At 51.4% G+C, this 23,203-nt stretch overlaps 10 protein-coding genes across 10 annotated transcripts; 6 read left to right on the top strand and 4 right to left on the bottom strand.

Moving 5' to 3' along the window:
* The first annotated feature begins 378 nt into the window (after positions 1-378).
* PSV08DRAFT_227039 (P-loop containing nucleoside triphosphate hydrolase protein) lies at positions 379-2,342 on the top strand. The gene is made up of 3 exons (XM_014227594.1): positions 379-797; positions 842-1,763; positions 1,822-2,342. Exons 1-3 carry the CDS (start codon positions 580-582, stop codon positions 2,107-2,109), a joined length of 1,428 nt encoding a protein of 475 aa, XP_014083069.1. The 5' UTR covers positions 379-579; the 3' UTR covers positions 2,110-2,342.
* Positions 2,343-2,374: 32 nt separating this feature from the next.
* PSV08DRAFT_403473 (uncharacterized protein) lies at positions 2,375-3,392 on the bottom strand (the record flags this gene model as incomplete). Its single annotated transcript, XM_014227593.2, has 2 exons — positions 2,816-3,392; positions 2,375-2,730 (listed from the first exon to the last, which is right to left on the bottom strand). Exons 1-2 carry the CDS (start codon positions 3,291-3,293, stop codon positions 2,375-2,377), a joined length of 834 nt encoding a protein of 277 aa, XP_014083068.2. The 5' UTR covers positions 3,294-3,392.
* Positions 3,393-3,835: 443 nt separating this feature from the next.
* Positions 3,836-5,503, bottom strand: PSV08DRAFT_227044 (glycosyltransferase). Its single transcript, XM_014227592.2, has 2 exons — positions 4,137-5,503; positions 3,836-4,080 (listed from the first exon to the last, which is right to left on the bottom strand). The coding sequence occupies exons 1-2, from the start codon at positions 5,214-5,216 to the stop codon at positions 4,060-4,062; spliced, it is 1,101 nt and encodes a 366-aa protein (XP_014083067.1). The 5' UTR covers positions 5,217-5,503; the 3' UTR covers positions 3,836-4,059.
* Positions 5,504-5,632: 129 nt separating this feature from the next.
* On the top strand, positions 5,633-7,458 carry PSV08DRAFT_7013 (uncharacterized protein). The gene is made up of 2 exons (XM_014227591.2): positions 5,633-5,832; positions 5,882-7,458. Exons 1-2 carry the CDS (start codon positions 5,653-5,655, stop codon positions 7,442-7,444), a joined length of 1,743 nt encoding a protein of 580 aa, XP_014083066.1. The 5' UTR covers positions 5,633-5,652; the 3' UTR covers positions 7,445-7,458.
* Positions 7,459-9,124: 1,666 nt separating this feature from the next.
* PSV08DRAFT_315300 (yeats family-domain-containing protein) lies at positions 9,125-10,709 on the bottom strand. Its single transcript, XM_014227589.2, has 6 exons — positions 10,545-10,709; positions 10,446-10,486; positions 10,221-10,369; positions 10,014-10,165; positions 9,717-9,954; positions 9,125-9,665 (listed from the first exon to the last, which is right to left on the bottom strand). The coding sequence occupies exons 1-6, from the start codon at positions 10,551-10,553 to the stop codon at positions 9,577-9,579; spliced, it is 678 nt and encodes a 225-aa protein (XP_014083064.1). The 5' UTR covers positions 10,554-10,709; the 3' UTR covers positions 9,125-9,576.
* A 359-nt stretch (positions 10,710-11,068) lies between these two features.
* PSV08DRAFT_411083 (glycosyltransferase family 15 protein) lies at positions 11,069-17,722 on the bottom strand. The gene is made up of 9 exons (XM_014227588.2): positions 17,170-17,722; positions 16,719-17,117; positions 15,909-16,663; positions 15,641-15,709; positions 12,840-15,102; positions 11,916-12,213; positions 11,601-11,865; positions 11,419-11,547; positions 11,069-11,363 (listed from the first exon to the last, which is right to left on the bottom strand). The coding sequence occupies exons 1-9, from the start codon at positions 17,445-17,447 to the stop codon at positions 11,290-11,292; spliced, it is 4,530 nt and encodes a 1,509-aa protein (XP_014083063.2). The 5' UTR covers positions 17,448-17,722; the 3' UTR covers positions 11,069-11,289.
* Positions 17,723-17,910: 188 nt separating this feature from the next.
* Positions 17,911-18,700, top strand: PSV08DRAFT_363977 (uncharacterized protein). Its single transcript, XM_014227585.1, has 2 exons — positions 17,911-18,149; positions 18,195-18,700. Exons 1-2 carry the CDS (start codon positions 18,119-18,121, stop codon positions 18,656-18,658), a joined length of 495 nt encoding a protein of 164 aa, XP_014083060.1. The 5' UTR covers positions 17,911-18,118; the 3' UTR covers positions 18,659-18,700.
* A 582-nt stretch (positions 18,701-19,282) lies between these two features.
* PSV08DRAFT_7037 (uncharacterized protein) lies at positions 19,283-20,340 on the top strand. Its single transcript, XM_014227584.2, has 3 exons — positions 19,283-19,311; positions 19,361-19,555; positions 19,606-20,340. The coding sequence occupies exons 1-3, from the start codon at positions 19,291-19,293 to the stop codon at positions 20,092-20,094; spliced, it is 705 nt and encodes a 234-aa protein (XP_014083059.1). The 5' UTR covers positions 19,283-19,290; the 3' UTR covers positions 20,095-20,340.
* A 186-nt stretch (positions 20,341-20,526) lies between these two features.
* PSV08DRAFT_353647 (uncharacterized protein) lies at positions 20,527-21,075 on the top strand (the record flags this gene model as incomplete). Its single annotated transcript, XM_014227583.1, has 1 exon — positions 20,527-21,075. The coding sequence occupies one exon, from the start codon at positions 20,527-20,529 to the stop codon at positions 21,073-21,075; it is 549 nt and encodes a 182-aa protein (XP_014083058.1).
* A 694-nt stretch (positions 21,076-21,769) lies between these two features.
* Positions 21,770-22,990, top strand: PSV08DRAFT_249341 (uncharacterized protein; the record flags this gene model as incomplete). Its single annotated transcript, XM_014227582.1, has 1 exon — positions 21,770-22,990. One exon carries the CDS (start codon positions 21,770-21,772, stop codon positions 22,988-22,990), a length of 1,221 nt encoding a protein of 406 aa, XP_014083057.1.
* Positions 22,991-23,203: the final 213 nt, after the last annotated feature.

Raw genomic sequence — 23,203 nt, forward strand, 5'->3', positions numbered from 1 at the left:
TGTATGTGTGTACAAGGAGTCTTGGGTATGGGATGCCCAAGAGTGGGGCAGGAGGAGGCAGGAGGAGGCGGTGCTCGCGCCGGGCAGGGAAGGCCGGGATCCGATCCGATGACGTTGCTGCAGCGTTACGGTCTTGTGTTTGGTATATATCACTATTCTCTACTGTGAACAGCGCTTAGTGTAAGCTACACAGGTCTGCATGCGCATAAAAAAGGTGGACGCTTCGCTCGGTCGCGACAAGATGCAGTAGGCTCGTAAGATACGTACATATGTACTTACGTACGCCGGGCCCTGTCCATGCAACGCGGGCGCGGGCGCTAAATCCGGCTAGCGCTATAGCCCCGCCAAAGGCTGCTCTCTGGAGCTCTCACAATTTCCAACGCGGTGCCTTGTACATACTTCAGCAACAACAGCATATTCTTCCAGTCGCGTGTGTCCACCGATGCGACTATATATCTGTTGATTGAGTTGCCTCCTAATCACAAAGAACTCCACCCATATAATAACACCGCCGAGACCCCCAGGCCGCGAGATACTCAACTTCACCGCCCGCAACGCGAACTACAGTAGCCACCAGCCATGTCGTCAGCGGAGGAGACACCCATCAAGCAAGATGCTGCTGCCGGAGAGACACCATCAGACTCAATCGAGCAATCTCAGGTCGATGGCAGCGGCCCGGAGGGCAATGGCTCTGAACTGACCGACACTAAGTTCAATGTCGAGGTCAAGCTTGCCGACTTGCAGGCTGACCCCAACAACCCTCTGTTCTCAGTCAAGTCGTTCGAAGATCTACAACTGTAAGCTGGACGCGCTCGCTGCCTGGACATACTAACAAATGCAGTTCCGAGGCACTCCTTAAAGGCATCCGCAACATGAACTTCCGCAAACCGTCCAAAGTTCAAGAAAAGGCTTTGCCTCTACTTCTGTTGAATCCACCAACGAACATGATTGCGCAATCTCAGTCCGGAACTGGCAAGACTGCCGCCTTTTCGCTCAATATTCTTTCCCGTATCGACCTCTCCAACCCCGAACCCCAAGCGTTGGCACTCGCGCCCAGTCGAGAGCTTGCTCGTCAGATTTTGGGTGTCATCACTCATATGGGACAGTTCATGGACGGACTCAAGACCATGGCTGCTATTCCTGACCCGTCACGCAGGGGACAGCAGTTTAACGCGCAGGTCTTAGTTGGCACACCAGGAACAGTCCAGGACATGCTCAGGCGGCGGTTGATCAACTCCAAGTACATCAAGATCCTCGTCTTGGACGAGGCGGACAACATGCTGGATCAGCAGGGTCTGGGTGACCAATGTACCCGTGTCAAGGCACTGCTACCCAAGGATATTCAGACTGTTCTCTTCTCCGCTACCTTCCCGCCCAATGTCATCGCATATGCGAAGCGCTTCGCACCTAACGCAAACACGCTCACTCTGGCACACGAGGAGTTGACCATTGAAGGTATCAAGCAACTGTACATTGACATCGACAAGGACAACGACAAGTACGCCACTCTGCTCAAGTTCTATGGCCTGATGACACAAGCTTCGTCCATCATTTTCGTGCGTACACGAAAGACTGCTGAGGAGCTGGAGCAGCGCATGGTGGCCGAGGGCCACAAGGTCGCGCAACTGAGCGGTGCTCTCGAGGGTCCCGAGCGTGACCGTATCATTGACCAGTTCCGTTCTGGTGAAGCCAAGGTTCTCATTACTACCAACGTCCTCGCGCGTGGTATCGATGTACAGTCCGTCACCATGGTTATCAACTATGTAAGTCATAACTTCATTAACTTTGGCGGGCCAAGTAACGGCACTAATTAAATATCAGGATGTTCCGACCATGGCGAACGGCATCGATGCAGACCCCGAAACCTACCTCCACCGCATTGGTCGTACCGGTCGTTTTGGACGTGTCGGTGTTGCTTTGACCTTTGTACACGACAAGGCAAGCTGGCAGCAACTGCACGCGATCGCATCATACTTCAGGACCGACCTACACCCCATCGATACATCAGACTGGGACGCTGTCGAAGAGATGATTCAGACCGTTATCAAGTCCTCACGAGCCGGAAAGACGACGGAAGAGATGACGGAAATGATTACCAAGGGATCATAAAATGGTTTGGGCATGGAAGAATTTATGACGTCAGGACTAGGTTGCAGGTGCTTGTAGGATATATGTGTTCGATCTACAGGACTGGCACAGGTTTGTATCTGCAAGAGACGACATTTTGCGGTGAATGCATATGTGGGAGTTCGGACGAAGAAGGAAAAAAGGAAAGGCATTACGTACGAGGGAAATGAATCAAAGATACCCAAACTTAAAGCAAGCAAGCAAGCGAGTTTACTGAGTCTTGTCTCCCTTTTCTTGATTTGAATAATCAAGTCTCGAATGCACCGGGTGCCGTGACCAAGATGACGACCAAACTGCTTGCTATCAGCGCGCCTGAAATGGCGCTAACTAGAATAATGCTCCCTCTCGAGGCAGGAAACTTGCCCCGTATAACATAATGCTGCACCTCAAAGTACCTGTGAAACCCAATCAACAGCATCACGACACTTATCCCTATGAACGTCGCGCCAAGCGGTTTCCCCAGCTGCCGCAGCTTGACCTGTTGCGGCGACGAGTGATCTGGCGAATTCGCCAGTGAAGTATTCAGCCGGAAGAGCTGCGTTATCGCTATGCCGATGCTGGCAAAGGAGAGCGAACTACGGAGCCAAGCGAGAAATGTACGTTCTACATTTCCCAATAGTATCGCATGTCAGCGCGTTTGAACGGTTGCATGTGTATGTAAAGGGAAGAAGGGAGAGGAAACGCGTACCCAGTGCCAAATGATCCCTAGCTACACTCCCCTTGTTATCCAACTCTACGCTTCCGTATTTCTCCCAGAACCCGGTCCACCATCCTTTTTCGCGCCGTATGGTGGCTGCTGCTGCTGCGGGCTCTGGTGTTGTTGCTCTGGGGTCGGTGTGGAGTCCGTTTTCGCCTCGTATGCTGTTGGATACGTCGGTGGTGCTATCGCTTTTCTTGTGCTCTCGCGCAGGCTGCAAGTTTGATCCCCCTGTGCCTTCTTGCTCTGCGCCAGCGACTCCGTCGCTGGTTGCGGACGGGCCGGACGACGGGTGTGCGTTGTCGCGAGCGCGCATTTCGGGGGATAAGGTGTTGTAGTCTTTTATCGAGCCGGGCTTGCTGGACGAGAGTATGGACGATGTTTCTGTTGGTGCTATGGGCTTTGATGACGTTTGCGTGTCTGCGCGCGAGTCTGGGATGCGTTTACTTGGGCCTGAGATCGATGCCATTGTGGATCCGTGGGTAAGCTGTATGCAATAGCCTATTCTTCTCTGTACTCTTAATCCGAGGGCAAACTATTTGGATATTACAGATGGATACGTTGGGAAGTGTGAAAGTACTGGAATATATTGTGGTTGATGGAATATTGACTTATTTGACGTGATAAGCAGCTGCATGTAGACATTCCTCGGGACTCGGGAAACGCCATACTACTATAAGCACGGGAAGGCGACTTGAATGTTCCTGGCGCACGTTGAAACGATCCCCACGGGGGAGGAGATAAGGACTCAATATGGCCTGCATGATGTAGCTGGAGGTACATATGTAGATTATTTGTTGAATCGATCACATCAAAAGAACATATCACCATTGTCGTAATGGTCAGCGAATTTGTGGAGCACGTCCCTCAGGCCGCGATAGCTAGCCTATCGGGGATGCACATTCTCCGCAACGAAATAAACAGCGAGTTTATCAGATGCCAATGGCTGAGCAGCTTCCACGTAACATACATAACCGTTTCTTTTACCAGAAAAATCAAGTATCTGACTGAATGGAAAAAAATCTGTCATGTTGGTATTTCAAGTCTAAAAATTGCTAACTGGTATATTTCTTGCTCAGCAAGCCATCATACCTCCAGAACATGGTTGCCATAAATGCGCGGCGGTAAGACTCATGATTGCAGTAATGTCTTCAAGCCGCCCTTTCCAACGCCGCCCAATGACCACTGAAACGGAACAGCCCCCCAAAACTTCAAGAATTTCGCCGTTGGCCTTGTTACTCGTTGTAGTGATACACCTGTAGTTGCTGTTAGTATCGGGATGCTTGTAGAGTATCGAGAAAAGGACACGTACAAGGTAGTTGGGTAGTCCATAACTCTCCCAATTTAATCGGGCGGCCATCTTGGCAAAGCCCTCCGTTTCAATGAGATGGTAGAAGGAAAATGGCGGGAACATAGCACCGTCTCGGTGGACCTCGGCCTTGACGAGTAATGTAGCACCTCCTACACCGTCGAGCTTAACCTTTGCGTGAGGATCCGCCGACGGGTCGTACATCTTGGCCATCAGGCTACGGTAGGTTGGCATTTCTGCATAACCTTCGAGCAGGATATCATCCTTGCCCATCTTCTTGCCCAGTTCCTGTGCAGTGCTGCTGTCGATCCAGTTGTTGAAATCATATTCTCGAATGTCCATGGCCTTCTTTTCCTCGTTGTAGTACCTCTGGAAGCAGTTGGGCACAATGATGGGCACGTTGTAATCAGCCAGATCCTGAATCAATGTGGGTGGAGTCTCAACAATGTCACCATCCATCCATAGAACCCAAGAGGTCGTGGGACCCAACGTTGTGAACAAGAGCGAGTTTCGTGCCTTTGCCATGGCTGCCCTCCGCGCCTTCTGGTTCTCCATCTTGTGACGCTCGGCCTCGTTTTGCGATTGTAGGGGGGACTCGGTGTCCTGGCGGAGAATGGTAACGGCAGCGAAGCGCTTCGATTTGGTACCCGATTGCGTCTTTGCTACCTGTGCCTGCAATGCAGTGTATGCAGCATTGCCCTCCTTTGTCTTTGGGATTATGAATCCAAGGGAGATGAGGTGGTGGGGATAGGTGAGTTTCATGAGGTTGTCCCAGTACTCCTGGTAGAACCGAGCCAATGGTGTGAGGATGAGAACCGCTTCTTCGTTCTCAGCAGGCGTGCGGGAATTGGTCACATTGTTCATGTAGTAATGTACAACTGGCGGCGCGACCTGAGGGGAATTGGATTTCGACTTGCGAAAAGGCAATGATGGCGGAGACAGTGGGTTGGAGGCTACATCGCCGCCGCTCCTGGATACGGAAGGGACATCGCTGCCGGAGAAGAAAAAGACAAAGAAGCCGATGCAGAGGATGCCTGCGAGGATTATGGTGATGGGATTCGAGCGTCTGAGCGAGCGTGACATGGTGGCTAGAAGAAATTAAGGGGTAAGGCGAACCGCGGCTGCCAGAGTGGAAAAGGGCCTACGGTTGGCGCATCAGAAGTTGGAGGCGGTAAGTGGTGGTCGTGGTGAGGGTAATTGGGCGCAAGGAGGTGCGCGAGACGTGGCCTGGCCGGCGCTCGGAGAAAGTTTTGGTGGCGTGCACAGCCACAAGATGTGCACTGGAGGCCGGGTTGAGGGTAGAATTGAGGAGGTTAAGGATGAGGGCACGGTGGGAGAAGGGTGCAAGAGTGGTCGTGGATAGATTAATTCCAGGAGGAATCTCCGTATTGTCGGAGCCATACCCCGTCGCGAATGTCGCGGTTCTGCTTACGTACGCACCCTAGCGTCGAGGCGTCATGGATGTCCATATGTTCAACACCACTTTCGTCCCGCGCCGTCGTCAATTGATCCTCGACAAATGCCTCTGCTGGTTGCCCGAAAATGGCCAGTTGTGACGCGTGCTTCTGCTATTCTGCGCAGTCGGCGCTCTCCACTGCGCTCTTACACTGTACTTCCATCAACCACCGACCTCAATGAAGCAGCCAAACGAAGGACCATCTATGGCGGCATAATCATTCCAGATTCTGTCCACGCTCATGTGAGAAGTCCGGAACATAATCGAACGCCGCGTGCTTACGACTTCGTAGCCCCATGACCTTTTCAATTCCGTCAAGCCACTCCCAACTGTCATTGCCCACAAGAAGTCTTTCGCCGTCTTCTTTGTCACTCCTTCCTACGCACATTTCTTACTCGACCATGATGCTTTCCTTCGCAACGCCCTTGTACAAATCTACAACAAGGCAATTGAAGCGCCACATGTGGACATACATGCGCTTTGTGCTGTCGTAGACAAGCTGCCGGTTCCGCACCCGTGGAGTGGCAGTACCTTGGAGTCTCAGCTATCACGGCGCAAAGTGGGCACGCCCGTTGCGGGAACAGGCTTTGAAGGGATAGCCTATATCTCTCTCCCGTCCAGCGCTTCTATCGAATCCGACGAGTATTCCCTGACATCGGATCAAGGTACCATCGACTTCATCACCTCGAGTCATATACTTAACGATGACATTTGTCTTGACACATTGCGGCTCCCCCTTGCCAATACTGTATTTCAAACAGGAATGCCGACAACGATGATTAGTTCAAGATGGGAGAAAAACAGCACAAGTGGTGAATTGACCAAGGTCATGCAGAAGAGTCCTTCTCACCATACCATTCGATTAGCTGGTGATGGTCCCACTCCGGACACTAAATCTGCTCTTAACATCCCATTGCTTCCGCTTACTTTACCTAGAATTGTAGAGGGATGCATGGGCAACATTATTCGTCGTGTTATCGACACTGATGGCAATAGCATCCAGGCATCCTCGGAGCTTGAGAACGTGGTTCCTAGGTTCTTCTTATCTAGGGGTCAACAGGTGCAAGCCACAGTTGCTTGGGCTTTGGTCATACCCAAATATCTGAAAGACACAATCACGGAAAAGACTGAAAAACTTTTATCTAGCGTTCCGGTTGAAGAGAAACCAACTTCTATTAGCCCAAACCAAGCTTGGGAACGTCTGTGGCGCAGCGAACCACCTGTCTGGAATACACTTGTATCTGAAGCCCTCTCGGAAGGGGCGCGTCTCCACCGTGTCCTAAGTGGAGGAGGCGGATGGGGGAAGAAAGCAGGTCTGCTGTCGTTGGATCCCGTTCCAGTCAATAGATCTTCTGGTCCAGGCGCTCCAACCAGCATTGATAACACAGGAAACTTTGAGTCAACCCTTACACCAGTTGTACAAGATGGTGACTCGATACAATTCTTCACCTTACCAAAGTCTGAGCTTGCTCAAGAGGCTCATGAGGCTGACAACTATGGGACGATCTCAACACTGTCGAAGGTCAATAATTCTTGGGGTTGGGAGCTAGGTACCATTCCTAGCACGATGGATTCTATTCCTGGAGAGTCCTGGCAGCACACGATGACTAAAAAGCATCGTTCTACTGTATTCCAGGGCACTTTCGGCGCCTTGACAGAGGGTGCCTTGACTATGATACGCCGCCGTGGGAAAGATGTGGGCGAGACTAACTCAGTCTATACAACTAAGCTTGACGTCCCCTTTTCGCGCCTTTGGACCACCAACCTAACTAATTCACATGTCGACTCCACGACACGTGAAAACTTGGAACAGGATGATAAGGACAAGGACGTAGGTGAGCCTGCTTCGGAGTGATCTTTACTCAAGCATGTGTTCTGATTCTTAAGTAGCAAAATTCCAATCCAGATAAACTGAAATCTTTATCATCACGGAACATTCTGAACTCTTCTCCTCGTCATACAGGAAATGTTTTAGTTGAATCGCCTTCAAATTATCTGCGGAAAGTTGGAGTCCGACGTATCCTAACTGTTGCCCAGCCATTGTCTATATGCACATTCTCCAGCTCTGCACTAAACTCAGATACACAGTCGGCGAATGCAACCGTGGATTTGGAAGTTTCAACTGTTGACACCAAGGCATCCCGATCTGTACACCAAAGACCCGAACTGAAGGAATCACGAAGAGAAGCGAGTGGATCATATCTAAACGCAAAGGCTCACCCACAGTCTTTGCCAAGTTTGACGATACCAGAATTGGTGCGTACACTTGGTATTGCTGGTGCCAGTACATTTGGCCGGCTCAGCTTTCGCACAGCAAAGCGCATACTGTACGGGCTTCAAAGGAGATTTGAGAGGCAGAAACTCGAATATCAAGCGGTAATGTCAAATTGTCGTAGGCAGGGTTCCCTAAGAGAACGGGACAATGTCAGAATCAGTAAAGCTATCACTAGCAAGAATCACAACTCTAGAGGAAAAGCCACTACGCATATAAGAAAACAGAGAGAGGTGAAACCTAGCCCCAAGGTAAAAAAGTCAAAAGCAACCTTGATCCGCAGATTAGCCATCCCAACCGAGCACGATCCCGAAGCACTCAGCAAAACATTCCGTATCCTAGCCTTCCAAACCGCCCGTCTAGCAGAAGAAGCCGGTGCAACCCTCGCCAGCATCCAACCCCACCGATTGCGTACACAAATCCAGCCCCGACACGCCCGCCGCCTTTATGCTCCCCGCCGCAGGAAATTCGGCACAAAAATCCGCTACCACAAGAGCAATGTTGGCGCAGACCCCACGACAAGACGATCTCGCTTTGAGCGCAAGTCCTTACCCGTAAAACGCAATCTCATACCCAAGCAGCGCAAGCCCACGATCAAGAAACATACTTTACAGCCTAGAGTGAGGCGTGTGAGGCCCCCCGTCTCCATCAAACGCCATGAATCCTTCTTCATAGGGACGATACGGTATCCCGATGGTGCGAGGGCGAAACTCAAACGCCGTGTGCCATCTCGCTCGCGTGACGAGGCTGCGCGGGGGAGGACGAGGGGCGCGGTGCTGAGACGGGTGCCGCTGGAGTGGCGGGCTACTGGTGCGGCGGTGGCGGTTAAACGGAGGGAGGAGGCGAGGCGGCTGGCGGCTACGGTGGAAGGGTGGCTTGGTGGTGGAGGTGAAGCTAAGAAGTGAGTGGTATTGTCGAGATGCAGGTGGAGACAGGAGTGGTGTGGAGTGGGATTTGAGTTGAAGGCGTAATGTAAGAGGGTGGTGGAGTTGATGCTAGATGTACTATATACATAGATGAGTGACGAAAACATCATGTGCTTGGAATGGATGGGCTGTGCGATATATCAATGAGTCGGGTGTTAAGCAGATGCACTTGCAATCGACTTTGACTCCTTTTTTTGCTCTCATCCTTTCGTGACGTCTCAATGTCATTTTTTTCTTTCATAACTTCGACAAAAAGATGGAGTCCCAATATATCGGTATTTCCTTTCACACAAAAAATGAGTACATCAATGGTTGCATTGCCTCTTTGTCAGAGAGAGGGAGAAAAAAAAAGATATATAATGAAAACTTGGTATACGCATCCACCAGCCACGAATCCCCTCCGGTTCCATAAAAACAAAGAGGGTTGCTGATATGCGAAAAACCACCCATACACATCCATCCAGCCCTTTTTAAGATAGAAATAGCCCGTATCTAACTCCGAGGCTCGTTGATAACTAGAAGTTGAGGTGAGGAACAGTGGAACGAAAGAAGACATGAGATTATCCCCCAGATGTTGACCGCGTCACGTCCAGACAGGAGGGATAGATCTCGCATCTTGACACACAGATGCGAGTCTTGCTTGTGAAGTAAGCGGCGGAATGCTGCTACTCGGGTCTTTGAAGAGGATGCGGTAAGATGGTTGGAAATGGCGCATGAGGCATCATGTGTGTGTGATTGTAGATCAGGACGTATTGATCAAAGATAAGATGGCTAGACTGTAAAGCGGGCTTACAGGTCCACCTTGGAGGCCGTGAAATCCCATAGCATCTTCACAAGGGAGTCGGGTAGCGTGTACAGGTCGACATGGAACTCACCGTCTATCACATGTCAGTGTATCTCATCTCATCTGAGCGGCTGGGACAACTTACTCTCTACATCATTCTTCGTGTACGTTTCACTCGTCTTGTTGTCGTGAACCATAGTGACAACGTGCAGGAGGTCGTCTTCGCCAAGCTTTTGTAGGCCATCCGCCAGCTTCTCCATATCGACATTCTTGTCCTTTCGGCTCTTCTTCTTGGCAGCATCCTTGTTGCGCATACCGTTTGCCTCGGCGGAACCGGACTCTGCGAGGAGGGCGAGGAGCTCCGGCTTGGGGTTCCGGAAGGTCTGGCATGGAGTCAGCAATTTGGTGGCTACGAAATATTCGGTGCTAGCGGTAGACATACCACCTGGTGCTTGGCTTCATAGCGCTCAGACTGGAAGTTGAGATCATGTTCGAGGGTGTGGTCGCCGCCTTTGCCGACAGCGGTCAGGACAATGGTCATGTCGAACTCACCCCAGCCCTTCTCCTCGATACGGAAAGGGGGCTTCTTGAGGACTATTTCCGGGGTCAGCAAAGCTGTAGTCAAGGCAAGACTGCATGGAACACGCACCATGCTTGGGCTTCTCGAATGACGGGTGGAGGTTGTAAACAGCCTTCTCAAAGACGTTGGGCATGACCTCGTTACCCTGGTCGTCAAGTAGCCAGATCTCTATACTCCATGTTCGCATGGGAAAGCCCTCGACAGGTGAAGGCTCGTCACTGTGCGCGTGTTAACGGGTTGCCTTGTGGATACGCGTCAAGACAGCGGTTGCGACTGCGCGCAATGCAGACGTACATGGGCTTTTGGTGGGTAATGAGCTTGACCCATCGCTTGGCCTGCTCGACTGTTAGTGTTTGTGCGATGGGGTGCGCATTTGTCGAGGGTTCAACGTACGTCTGGCATCTTGGCTAACTTGCGCCGTGAGGATTGAGTATAATAGAGTAACTAGCTGTTGAAAGCTGCCGTGTTTCGCACAAGGTATGCACCGAATGCAGGCTAAGACGGTAGTCCAGATGTATGCGACTTTGGTAGTGTGCCTCTGGCGATAAAGTTTGAGAGCGTTGGGCAGAGAAGAGGGTTGGAAGTGCAGGCGGTGGCTGGTCTGGTCGCTGGTCGCGAGCTATGATTTGGCGGAGGCTAGGTGATGCACGTCGCGGCGGGGCGGGCGGAGGCTGACTACTACTCGTTCGATCTTCTGGGCCTTGGCATCAACGGTCAAGCTCTACAACGGCTGCACCATCGCAAGGCTGCCCGACAGGGGTTCTGGCCTGGTTTATTTCATCAGGTGAGAGCCCTGCTGATACCAGAACCATGGCCCTTATTACACCCCTTTCTCACGCCGCCAGGTGAGAGTGAGAGTGAGAGAAGGTCTGGCACAGTGCTGGTATGGGTAGAGATAATATGGCACTGGCAATTTACATGGAAAGCCGACTTGGGGAAAATGCCATTGACTTTATTAGTCAGGCTGCTGAGTTACTATCTAATTGTTGTGCTGAGAATGGGGCACGTCTACTACCGCCAGGATATAATATCATCCCAAACCGTTCCTCGCTATTCGTGCAATGCATGCTCATGCTCGTCCATCGTCCATCGTCCATCATCCCTCGGTACCTTTTCCTCGGCCTTATCGTGACCTCTCTTACTCCGCCTTGCCGAAGAGCGCCTCGTTCTCTTGCTGGGCCTTGATGAAAGCCTCCTTGAACTGGTTGGCGTCTGACACAAATGGTTAGCCTCCTTTTGTCATCTAAACAAACAAATCGCTACTTACTCTCACTGTTGGCAAAACGGATCGCAAGCGTCTGCGCCTCAGGCTCGCCCTCACTGACATCGGCTGCGGCGTTCCAGACCCAGCTGCGGTCGCTGCCTACGTTGGGTGACAGCTTCATGTCGGGAACAACTATACACGTCTCAGTATTATCATCTCATCGTTCCAATTGAGTCACTTCATACCGTAGTGGTTGGCGCAAACCTTGAGGGTCTTGTCTCGTCGCATGACAAGGCGCGTCTTGCCGTTCTCCTTGTGCTTCAGTAACCGAACATCGCCAGTGCCTCGCTCCTTCCACTCCCGTGACTCCCTGTCAAACTTGAACAGCTTGGCGCGCATCTTGAACACTTGCTCCTCAAGCTCCTCGTTGGTCTTGGTGTCAACCTTCTCGGTAAGGTGGACGACGGGCTGGAACTCAACATCAGGCTCCTCGTTCTCTGGGTTCTCGTCCTGGTGTAACGTTAGCATAACTTCCAAACCACTTGGACAGAGATACCGACATCGCCCTTGTTCTTGGAAGAGCCTGAGGGCTCGTCAACGTCATCGGCCTCTTCCTTCTTCGCCTTTGCGGGTCCGCCACCAAACATGGAGAAAACGTTGTCCTTTACCGCGCCTGCCGCCTCTGTCGCCTTCTCCGTGAGGGGCTTATTGTCTGTGCTCTCCGTCGTCGCCTCGGCCTTGTCGGCAGCCTTGTCAGTTGTCACCTTTGCAGTCTCGTCCTTGACAAGAGTTGGACCAGGGTTGGCGGCCTGGTCGGCGGCGGGGTCGGGCTTGGCTGCTTCAGACATGGTTGTTGTACTGGTAATGTATACTAGGGGCTGGTATGTAGTGGCGAGACAAAGTCTTTGTGTTAGGTAGGTACAGGAGTGGGTGTTCAGTGTCAAACAGTCTGCCCACAAATTGAGCAAGTGGGATGCATGCCCCTCCCTCTCGCGCTTTACCTCTTTAGGCCCTCTGACGTGCGTGCCACCCCTGCCCAACATGCTATTCCGTCAACGTCCTGTGTCACAACCTTTCCTGCAGTGCACATGCTGCTTTCCGTGCACTAATGTACAACATCAAAACAAGTAAAACGCAAAATCGTTAGCATATGTACATTGGTACACCAAGTCTGAGGCGCAAGGCTTCATTCGGCCAAAGTATCACTGTGCTAAATACATTAAAACTGTAACCCGACTTCAGCAACCCATCAGCCCAACGCCCCCATACAAACGCCACGCGCCAATTCGCCTCAACCAGTTCAGTGTGCACACCGGGTATCATGTTCATAACTCCACGCCCTTGTGTCCATCAATAAATGCTGTTGCAACATATACATATTCTACCCCTCCAAAGAAAAACTCAGAAGCAAACATAGTATCCTCCCACAGTGTTTCCCCTATGGACTTGAGTGTCTGAGTACACTCTATCCAACCCCACCTCACATATTCCCCCTCACTTTAGAGCATGCCCAGCTCTGCTTCTCTTCGCCATCTTTTCCAGATAGTCCTGTAGCCATTTCCATCTTGCATCGAAGGCGAAGTGCATTCATCCTAGCTCTCTTCATTGTCCGTGACGTGCGTATCGGTGCTGTCGCCTCGCGTAGACCCACCCATGCCGCCCCAGGTATCTCCTTTGCCAGACGACCTTTCGCCTGCAATTGCTCCTGGAATTTCCGCCGGACCTGTTGCATCTGCTCAGAGGCACTGGCGGCATCGATATTCCGCACATCCATGTAGGTTTGTATGTGTTGAGTCGCTATCAAGGAAACGTTTCGCAAAGCATCTTGGGTACTCATGAGACCAGATCTGGCATTATCCATGAATTGTTCCAGCATCGACTTGTTGTGGCCGAGCATGACTTCAAAGGACTGTCGCAGAAGGGGCTTTGAGTGAGTTGCAATGCTGACGTTGAACTTGTCGTATGGATACTTGTGTTCGAGGTCAACAATGTATTCTCCAGTTATGGTTCGATTGTACCGGATAGGAACCTGTTGCGAATGGCGAGCAATCTGGATTTGAAGTTGAGGTCTCTTACGCCTCGAAGAAAACGCCTTTGAAGGGCGAAGTATGAATTGGTGATCCCCAGTGGCTTGGAGCTCAAAGCTTCCAGTCTTTCCATCTTCTGTCTTTGAATTCTTGCCAGGCTGCTTCAGTGAAGCTGGTATGACTGTAAGAGCTCCCATTGCTGTTGGGGTAGACAAAGAAGAGATGGGTGTCACGAGTCTTGAAGATTCCGACGCAACAGGAGTAATGCTTGGGTCAATGTTTTCCACCTCAGAGAGGACTGATAATGCTGATACGCTTTGTGAAGCCTTCTGGAGTAGCATAGGGGCAAAGGCTGCGCCCTGGAATAGGGCGGGTATCAATACACACAGAACCAGCGCAGATATGAGCATTCTTGCCGAGGGTAACTGCACTCCAATCTTCTTCGTGAACGTCTTGACCTTACCACCAATCCATGATGTCCGTGCCTTCGTGCTGTCTTTTCTGTCTCGTGCAGTCACGAGGCGAGGGCTGATGTAGGCAAGGTGACGATTGAGTTGCGATGGATCCAATCTACTAAAGCCGCGATGATTCAGGGGCAGAACTGCTTTCAGCTCGTAGTCAGTGTTTGGGTCGTCTCGGCCCTCAACGTGCACTTGCAACGCTGCCGGGTCCTCCACGAGCGATGGAATACCATGGGGAATGACCTGAGCAAGTTCGATACATGGTATCTCGGCATAGGCAAAGATCGTTCTGGCGAAATCAACGGCCTCTCTTTCAGTAGGCGAGTGTGGCTGTGTTCGATGACACATGATGACAAGATCTGGCCGGTCTAGAGAGTGAGCGGCTGTGCTACGGCTGAACTCGAGCTGCGTGCCACCCTCTAGTTTGGCCAGAATACGTGTTGGCTTTCCACGTGAGGTCACAACCTCAAGACCAGTGCAGCGAGAAACTTGCGGGACAGGAACGTATGGTTCGACCTGCCCGCGTACCATGACCGACTTGGAGAGGCTAGGGTAAGCACCGAGTGCCATTGCAATCTGGGTAGTGGTGATGTCTTCTGCCCATCTCTCAGGCATTCCAATGTATAGTATCTTGTACGAATCTGGAGGGGGCAAGGGGTGTTTCGACAAGGCTGCCTTTACGGACAGCCTGACCTCCTCACAGCCGTAACGGCTGAATACTTGTGGGAGCTCGTCCGTATAGTCAGTCGAGCTCTGAATGACATTACCTCCCTGGACAACCTCATCATTGTCCGTTGGCTGCTCGTCTAGTGTGATGCGCCAGGAGCTCTCACTCCCAGACAGGTATGACGGCACTTCGGTCAACGTCGAGTCCTCGCCTGTTAATGCGGGGCGTGCGTCGGATTGCTGCTCTGGGGGTTCGGCTTGCGATGAATAGATGCTATCTTGTAAGCCTCGGTCACCCATCTCGTAGTCGGCCTCATCGTCAGTGAACTCGTCGGATGTGTCATCGGGAGTTGGAGCGTCGGTCGAGGCGATCGATGCCGTGTGAGCTTCATCGTCCGAGACATCCATTACCCCATCGCCGAGCATATCATAGTTGCTATCTTCAAGAGCGCTGCTTGCCTCTTCCGGCTGCGGGCGTTGGGTGGACCGCATCATAAGCGTTTCAAGGTCAAGCCTTGTCAGTGATCCGTTCACTCGCACGGGAGGAAACTTGAGATCTGGAGAAGCAAGAGATTCGCTAGAAGGCATGTCAGCTTGAATTCATGTAGGAGACAGTGTGTTTGCAACTCCCCAGGTGTGGAGGAGGAAGGTAAGTAGATGGAGGGGCAAGGGTGGGAATAGGTAGCAGTGGGCACCTGGTCGCCGCTGCCTGACTAGCAACGGGCGAGGCGCGTCAGGGTGCCTTGGGGCAGGGTGGGGCAGATACAGAGCAAATGAAAGCACATGCGGGCTTGCTTACTGTGAGAGTGTGCGATGGTTCAAATGTTTGCATTCAATCCAGGTGATTGTTCAAAGTACACGCAAACAGCGATAATGGCACGGCGCAGCTGGGTGCATGGTGAAGGCGGGATGATGCCAACGGGGGTACCCCGCATAGTAAGCGATAGGGTACGATACATGGTTCACATGAACAAAGGGGGTGGGGGCGAACACCAAATCCGCGACAGAGGAACAGTCATAACCGCTAATAAGGTTTACTTCCAGGCGATAAGTCTACTCATACATTTTGAAATGTGGTTCGTCTTCGTAGATATATGGCAATTCCGCCCACATGCAGCAACCGAGGCGCACCGACAACGCCCGCATAGTCCTGATGATCCTCTGCTGGAAGGCTGCCCAACAGACATGCAATACCAACACCTTACGCCTTACTGAAACCAGTAGTCAATGCTAATGCGCCCACAAAATGCTCACTGGAGGCTGGTAGAAAAGTACGCAACACGAAGAGACCACGGTTCTGGTGCCTAGGGCGAAGCCCAACCGCCCGCCACCTCGACCCACTCGGGGAAGCAAGATCCCTCTTTGCCTTCCACCTCGACGATATCCGTGTCACATTTACAGCGGCACCCGACGCCATTTTCTTTGACAGGGTCTGGCGTCGCCCAGTACTTGTCTTCCTCAATTCGCTCCTTCTCGTTCTCTGTTGTCAGCTCCAGGTAGGGATCTCTAGGCAGTTGCCGTGCAGGGGCATTGGCGGGACAATGCTGAATAGTAGTATGCCGGTACCCAAAGTCGCGGAAGTAGTGGATGTCCTCGGGTCCAAGCAGTGCTCCCACAGCTAGCGAGTGGATGGGCGCGTCTCCCCATCTCTCCATCCAGAAGCCACCGCTGCGATCCATCAGCTCGAAGAAATCGTTGTACTCTTGGCTGCGGAACCAGTTTAGGTTGGCAATCTCGAAGTTGCTCCAGAAATGACACATGTTGTACGATTCGCCCTCCATGTTTTCGGGGTGGATTTCAGGCAACGCGTCTGAGCCAAACTCTGAGTCCATGATATCTTGGGGAAAGAAGGCCTTCTTCGGCTTGGGCTCATTCTTTTGTGCATTCTCGTCCTCAGGTTTAGGCTTCTCGACGAACATTTCCCACATGCCCTTGGAAGTGAGGTTGTTGTTTCGTTTGTATGCTGATGCATATCTCCAGATGTTGGGCACTGTCTCCCTCAACTCTTTCACAGCAATTGTAAAGCCGTACGTCTTCTTATTCCGAATCATGTGGATGAAAGGGTCATACGTGATGTCGCAGAAGTACTTAATCTCCGGCTCGAGACGCCAGTACCAGTCGTATTTGGCAAGTAGCTCGTGCTGGTAGAACTTGCTGTGGATCGTCAGCCTAGCCTCAGTTTGCAGTGTTTTTTTCTTCTCGAACCTACCCTGAGTAGAACCGACACATGTGATGATAACTTTCCATGCCACCGTACATGATGGCATTGTCTCCCTGCTTTGCGATGCCCTCTTTAGCAACATCAGGGTCGACCCAGTCTGGGAAGCCCCACTGCTCTGGCGGTATCTTGCCCCACTCGACCGGAGCACTAACATGCTTCAAGACCACCTCCCTGAATGTCTCGTTGAAGTCGCCGTCATTGAGGAAGACGTATGGGTAATGGAACCACCGATTGAAATGCCTCTCGATGGATTTAATCGACTGGATGACGCCGTCTAGCTCCTTATTTCTTGCTAGCACTACGAAGGCAGCGTTCGCTCGGGGTCCGTTGACCTGGGGCTCCAGACAGCCTACAGCGAAGGGCTTGTCGTATTTTTCGCTGATCTTCCTGTGAATTGTTAGCCGCCTAGTGGATGCTGCTGTAATTGGGGCGATGGTACCTTATTGACGGCGGGGTGCCCGCAGGCATGTTCATAATACCCTGAGAGTCTGGCGACCTCACGAAAAGAATTATGATAATGATTATTACAAGACATGGGAAGAGGAGCACCAGGCCCAGTGGAATGGAAACGGACGAGGATCCCTTCAGTCGCACCCGGCGGCGGAAGAAGGACAATCGGGGAGTCGTCTTTTCAGCGCGGCGCGAGATGTCGTCGAATCTGTCCAGGCTCTCTTTTGTCGTTGGCAGTCTCTGCGTCATATCCTGTAGGAGGCCCATGGTTGCAACGCTACGATAGCGGCCTTGGAGAAAGACGTTACTGCCAGTGGCAGTTCTTTGCTAGGTGATGCCAGTCGTAGGCGGCCAGATATGTGTTTTGATACGGCCAGGGTTGGGGCGAGTGAGGAGTGCAGGTGTCGTTGGGTGGCAGTTCAGAACCGGTATGCGACCATCAATGGGAATCTGGGCTCTGCGCGACACTCTGTAAGTCGAGAGGTCGGGGGAGTGTCGAAAGGGGAAACCAGGGTTGTCGAGTGTAAATTATTAACGGTCGGCGATTGCGTATGCGTTTTGAGAAGTGCTAATTGACAGGGAACATATCGGTGGAGACGCGCCAAGCTCACTAAAGTAGGTAGAACGCAGCTCGATAGGTGCAGGCAGATAGGTGCAGCTAGCCAATGCAGGAGGCTGCAGCTGTGAGGGCTGGATCTTTCACGCACTAGGCCCGACACACAGCCTCTGTACCTGTACCCTGAGCAGCCTATCAATAGGGAGTCGCAGAGAATTCGCTCCATTTCTGGTTCAGGGACACGCACGAGACTCTGAAGGGGCCGCACGGGAGACTGCCGCTACGTAAGCGACAGAGATACAACATCACTCCAGCCCTGCAATCCCATCCAGGCTTCGGCATAGAGTCCTGCATTACCAGCCCTTGCACCACCGACCTCACCATGAGCTTCAAGGCCAAGGACCTACAGTTTGGTGAGTGCGCCAGCAGAAGAGTGGAAGCGGTACTGATTAGCGCAGACAGCTCTCAGCCAGCCTTCTTACAGCGGCTACGTGGGCAACTTCAAAGTGGGGATACCGCTCGTCATGAGCATCCCATTGCCAGAAACAAGAGGATGAACAAGGATGATGATGAAGATGATGCGCCGACATACGTCTTGGAAGATACTAACCAGTCGTTGAGCAAAGAGGAGTATGATGCGCTCGTCTCTGGCAAGGACAGCAAGGGCGAAGAAGACTCGGTAACAGATGAAGCCGGGCAAAAGGCAACCAAGCAAGATGAGTCGAAACCCAAAGACAAGATTGCTGAAGTTGGTGCAAATACAAAGAAGCGCAAGGCCGCGAAGATCATTGGCGACGATCAAGGCGATGGCAGGAGCGAAATAGAAGGGGATGCCGAAAAGCCTACCACCAAACCAGCCAAGAAGCCAAAAAAGAAAGCCAAAGCAGTCAAGCTTACCTTTGGAGACGAAGATGAAGGATGAGGGGGGTCAGAATCTACATTATCTTCACAGACACGTAATCCTGCTTGGTACGAGGCATGTCTCAGCAAGAGGCCTCACTTCTATCTTGATCCTTCGGTTCAAATACCCGAATGGGAAATGCTAGTTAGGTTGCCCATAGCCTATATGGTCTGGTAGTCCGACTAACGGTGTCAATGCTAAGCCACACACATCATACAGCACGGACACAGCCTGGCTCCTCCAGTCCCTTGGATTGGGGATTTATAGGAGATAAAGCTACCGGATGATAAGGCAAGGACAGGAAGGTTGCGTTTGTTGCAAGCCGATACTGCATGCACTGGCTTTGTTGGACTAGTGTTGGGGTTTGTTACTACTTCTCCTTTGTTCCTGGTACGAAGACTAGGTCAATTTTAAAGAAGGTGTTTACAATGTTGAAATACACTGGTTCATCTGCCAGACTTTGGTGCTGGCCAAACGCATCGAGACCTCGTGTTACACAGCTTTGAGGAAATGAAGCAGGTTCCGATCGGAAGTGTGTCGGAACATTGCTAAACAGGGGTTTAGCTTGAGCCGCCTGCAGTTCGGGAGTCCGCAATCTCAAAGTCTCCTGCATACGACCTTCCTTGCCCTTCACACTAGCTTCATCACACAACATGGCAAGACTATCGCTCGATGTAATTCACTCGGTTACCTAAATTGACAAACAACTTATTCACTTACTAGGATTTTGACCAACATATTAACAGCCTACGCGTCCAGCTGCTATTTCTCAACGAGACTCTTGAGGCGACAGATCACAATGCCCCCGACTGGCTGGCGACGGATCTTATATCGTTGCGCAACAAATCGGGTAGACTGCATGACGACATGAAGAGGTTTAGGGACCAGCTTGAAAGCGAGGGATTGGCGGAGAAGAAGGTACGCACGCGCATCGCCTACGCTCATAATGCATCCTTACACAGAAGCAGGTCAAGACTTCAAACAAGCGACTCAGCCTTGAAGGCGCAAAGTACGCTTCGCCGACACCCAACACCCAGACTCACGCATCAAGTTCGCATGCGATATCCCCTCTCACCGGCCAATCACCCACGCCACGCGCAAAAACAGCGCAAGCGGAAGGAGCCCACATAGTTCAGCACATCGATGTTACAGAAGAAGTCAATAGACGGCTACAGGAGAGCCGTTTGCGGCGCTTGATGCAGACTCCTAGCACTGCACAGAAGCGAAAGTACGATGAATACGAGGATGCGCCCAGCTCAGGCGGGCCGGCCGCGACAGAGGAAGAAGGCTTGAAGAACCAGCAAAGTGGAGGCGAATACGAGAAAACACCGACGAAACGGCTGAGGAGTAGTGGTGTGTTTGAGCAGACAGGAGAGAGGAAAGATGATGGGCCTGTGAGGTACGACACGGAGCGATTTGACGACAGAACCGACGTAAAAAGACGAAAATTTCGATGATGATGCGCCGTCTCTCTGGCAAAAGGGTGCAAGACCCTGGCAGCATAGCACGAGCTCTGCCGGTGCGCTGGCAGTGTAGCGAATTCGTGCCAGGCAATTGTGGTCTCAGATTTAAATTGCCTCAGCGTCACTTGTTTTGGATAGAAAATCGGTCCCAGTAAGACACTGGATCGCATTGTTGTTTGGATATCGCGAGCTGGTTTGTACTGTACATGCGCTCTCCGCAGCCCTTCCGCTCTAGTGGGGAAGCTGCAGCCGAGCGGAAGCTAACCGCTCGGTCTTTGCATCATTGAACTTTTTCGACCTGACATTCACAAAACTCCCCGCCACGCTACCCTAGAAACTTTGCAAACAGACCAAACATTAAATAAACACTTCATTACAAATCTCCCATCTTGTGCTCCGGTTCTACAGGCAGCCCTAACGCCGCCGATGGCGACCCCGAATCCCATACAAAACGTGCCCGTCCCACCAGAACAACGCCTAGCCCTAGAACAACAACAGCGCTATGAGCGTATAGTACGAAATCTGGCGATTGGAGGGCTTGTGATATGTCCGATAATTGCACTGCTCCCACCGCGAAAATTGGACCTCTATACTTTCTCGCTAGGAATCGGGTTCTACTTGTCCGCTGACCACCTAATCACCCTTCGCACCGGCCGGGGCCTCGTACAGAACCTTTCACCCATGCGCGCAATGGAACTTCCCACGGACCGAGCGCGAGAAACACAGAGGATACTGCAAGAGGAGAGGGAAAAGGGCAGGAAGGCGCTCGAGCGAAAGGAGGGACAGCAAAAGGGCGTACTAGGAAAATTGTGGATGGGAGATGAAGACGAGGGATGGAAGGAGAGGCGTCTAGAGGAAGAGAGGAAGGCGCTTGAAGAGGGCAAGGGCTATGGAGATTTGATCATGGAACAGATTTGGGACGTGTGGAATTGGGATAAGAAGAAGGGCAAAGGTAATGAGGACAAGAAGGAGTGAATATGGCGTTCTACTTTTTTACGAGTTCTCACATGTATATTAATATCGTGTAAATTATGATGAACGGCGCACCAGCTTGCACCGATGAGGAAGGCAAGCTATTCCATGTATGATTATCTGGTATTCCTACGAGGAAAAACATGCTAGGTACCGCTACAAGGCGACAAATTTCCATAAATTCATGATTTGTCGCATCAAGGCAGCATTAGTGAAACACTTCTGAGATCAAGACTCAAAAACCAGGTGAACGAACACGGCTTCTTGGAGGATCTGTGCACTTGTAATGGAGTTGACTCAGACTAATTGTATCACAGCATGACATGTACGGCAAAAAAGATCAAGATGTACACTATGAAATGTTTAATCATAGTGTGCTGCACAAACAATGCTCTAAAATATCTAAGCCCAGGCTGGTCCACAGCTCAAGGGTGTTTGCCTTGGGCCATGCATCAAGCAGCTATTCCATGATTCGCTCACCGCAGTGTGGTCAACAAGTCTACCAAGCTCTCTTCAGCTATATGTCTCAGCCCAGACCAGCCCATAAACAGCTTGACGACTATATCTGGACGTCGATCACGCGGCTTTCCACCTTCTGTGCAACATCCTTCCCGCAACTCCAGAATTTTGTGCCACCATCGATCACACGCTCTTCCTACCACTCCGAAGCTATTGTGATAAATTGGGATAATGCGCAATGTCTCAGTCAAGCACGCCATTCGATGGAGTCACTGAAGATCCGTTTCTTTCGTCTTCAAATCAGGATCAGTTCTTCAAGGCCGACTTTGAGGAATTATTTGGCTCTAGTGGTTCGGATGGAGCCATCTTCTCTTCGAACAATAGCGAAGTGTTTGACGGCACTGACTTCGCATACGGAGATGTCTCACGATTGCCTGCCGACTCATCAAGCTCCTCCGTCATATCGACGCCTGAACCCTCAAATCACAGCTCTAATCGGCACTCATCAGCGTATCCTACTCCAGAAGCGGACAAGCCGCATCCTCATCCATTAAAAACTTATCAGCCTTACGAAACGAGTATACCTCAGCCCGTCTTCAATTCTCGACCTTTTCCCATCAAATCACAGACGAACAACGTCCAACTCTATTCAGCACAGCTGGTGCAGCCCGGCAGTCGCCGAAGATCACTCAGTCATGGCGACATGGACCGAGTCGTAGCAGCAAGCATACCGAACCCAACCTTCATCCGTCTCCAAGCACCACGTGCCAGAACTATACCTGAAGAACTACGGGGGAGAGACCTACACTCGCACTGTGGAAGGGGCTCATGCCAAAGTCCCCCAACTAGAGACCGGCTGACGAAGCCTACAAGCATGCCGTACTCGCTACAGTCTAGCCCATTGGTAGGCGGTATGCTGCCAACCCCGATCGGAACGCCGTTGAACGTAATGGAAAACACCGACTTCGACACCAACACGACTCATCAAGATCACATCATAGAAAACAACAATCCGTTTTTTCCTTCCTTCCCAGAGGGCCCTCTCTTTCGACAAATGTTGCGTCCAGAAGAACTTGAGAGAAGCCGGCAGATTATCGAAATTGGAGCCCTTGCCGTCACCAGCCACGGTAGTATTGACCCTATGCTTCAACCATACACTTCTGTATCAAACCAAGAGCGTATCTTGAAGAAACTGATCGATATTGAAGAACACTTAGGGAAGAGCGGGGGCGCCGAGGCGCTTCGCAGTTGCAGAACAATACGGGAGGCCTTGATCGGGAAGACAGAGTGTGAAGAAGAGGCAAAGGGTGTGGATAGAGTGTTGGAACATGATGGAAACACGGCAATAAATACCCCTAAGGAAGCATATTCCAATTTGTCCAATGGTTATGATGATAACGAGATCATGGCAATGCTGATGAGTCAGCATGGGGGGAGAGAAGGTGAAAATGGGGAATGATGAATTGGAAGTCGTTCATGTTAAACACTGATATTGTTCGTATAGCAAGGGCATTTTTGGTATGTTTTCTTATTTTAATGTTTGACTTCACGATGGTACGATTAGAGAGGTAAACTTGTTGGATTTCAATGGCGTGACGGAGAATTTGGCAACATAACGAAAACTGATAAGACAAGATTGATTTTGGTGGTGTTGATGTAGGTAGGCCATTCT

Source organism: Bipolaris maydis (genome assembly GCF_028858645.1).
Source record: "Bipolaris maydis strain C4 unplaced genomic scaffold PSV08scaffold_10, whole genome shotgun sequence".
Taxonomy (NCBI): domain Eukaryota; kingdom Fungi; phylum Ascomycota; class Dothideomycetes; order Pleosporales; family Pleosporaceae; genus Bipolaris; species Bipolaris maydis.

Coding starts and splice junctions, on each gene's coding strand:
- PSV08DRAFT_7013 (XM_014227591.2), top strand. CDS start 5,653: ATGCCTCTGCTGGTTGCCCGAAAATGGCCAGTTGTGACGCGTGCTTCT. Junction 5,833..5,881: donor CAGATTCTGTCCACGCTCAT/GTGAGAAGTCCG, acceptor ACGACTTCGTAG/CCCCATGACCTTTTCAATTC.
- PSV08DRAFT_315300 (XM_014227589.2), bottom strand. Junction 10,370..10,445: donor ATTACCCACCAAAAGCCCAT/GTACGTCTGCAT, acceptor ACACGCGCACAG/TGACGAGCCTTCACCTGTCG. Junction 9,666..9,716: donor CACGAAGAATGATGTAGAGA/GTAAGTTGTCCC, acceptor GACATGTGATAG/ACGGTGAGTTCCATGTCGAC.
- PSV08DRAFT_411083 (XM_014227588.2), bottom strand. CDS start 17,447: ATGGGCCTCCTACAGGATATGACGCAGAGACTGCCAACGACAAAAGAG. Junction 12,214..12,839: donor TCTAAAGTGAGGGGGAATAT/GTGAGGTGGGGT, acceptor ATACATTACCAG/TACAACAACCATGTCTGAAG. Junction 11,866..11,915: donor CTTCCAAGAACAAGGGCGAT/GTCGGTATCTCT, acceptor ACGTTACACCAG/GACGAGAACCCAGAGAACGA.
- PSV08DRAFT_227044 (XM_014227592.2), bottom strand. CDS start 5,216: ATGTCACGCTCGCTCAGACGCTCGAATCCCATCACCATAATCCTCGCA. Junction 4,081..4,136: donor ATGGACTACCCAACTACCTT/GTACGTGTCCTT, acceptor CAGCAACTACAG/GTGTATCACTACAACGAGTA.
- PSV08DRAFT_227039 (XM_014227594.1), top strand. CDS start 580: ATGTCGTCAGCGGAGGAGACACCCATCAAGCAAGATGCTGCTGCCGGA. Junction 798..841: donor TCGTTCGAAGATCTACAACT/GTAAGCTGGACG, acceptor TAACAAATGCAG/TTCCGAGGCACTCCTTAAAG. Junction 1,764..1,821: donor TCACCATGGTTATCAACTAT/GTAAGTCATAAC, acceptor ATTAAATATCAG/GATGTTCCGACCATGGCGAA.
- PSV08DRAFT_7037 (XM_014227584.2), top strand. CDS start 19,291: ATGGCAAGACTATCGCTCGAT. Junction 19,312..19,360: donor TGGCAAGACTATCGCTCGAT/GTAATTCACTCG, acceptor TTCACTTACTAG/GATTTTGACCAACATATTAA. Junction 19,556..19,605: donor AGGGATTGGCGGAGAAGAAG/GTACGCACGCGC, acceptor ACACAGAAGCAG/GTCAAGACTTCAAACAAGCG.
- PSV08DRAFT_363977 (XM_014227585.1), top strand. CDS start 18,119: ATGAGCTTCAAGGCCAAGGACCTACAGTTTG. Junction 18,150..18,194: donor GGCCAAGGACCTACAGTTTG/GTGAGTGCGCCA, acceptor TGATTAGCGCAG/ACAGCTCTCAGCCAGCCTTC.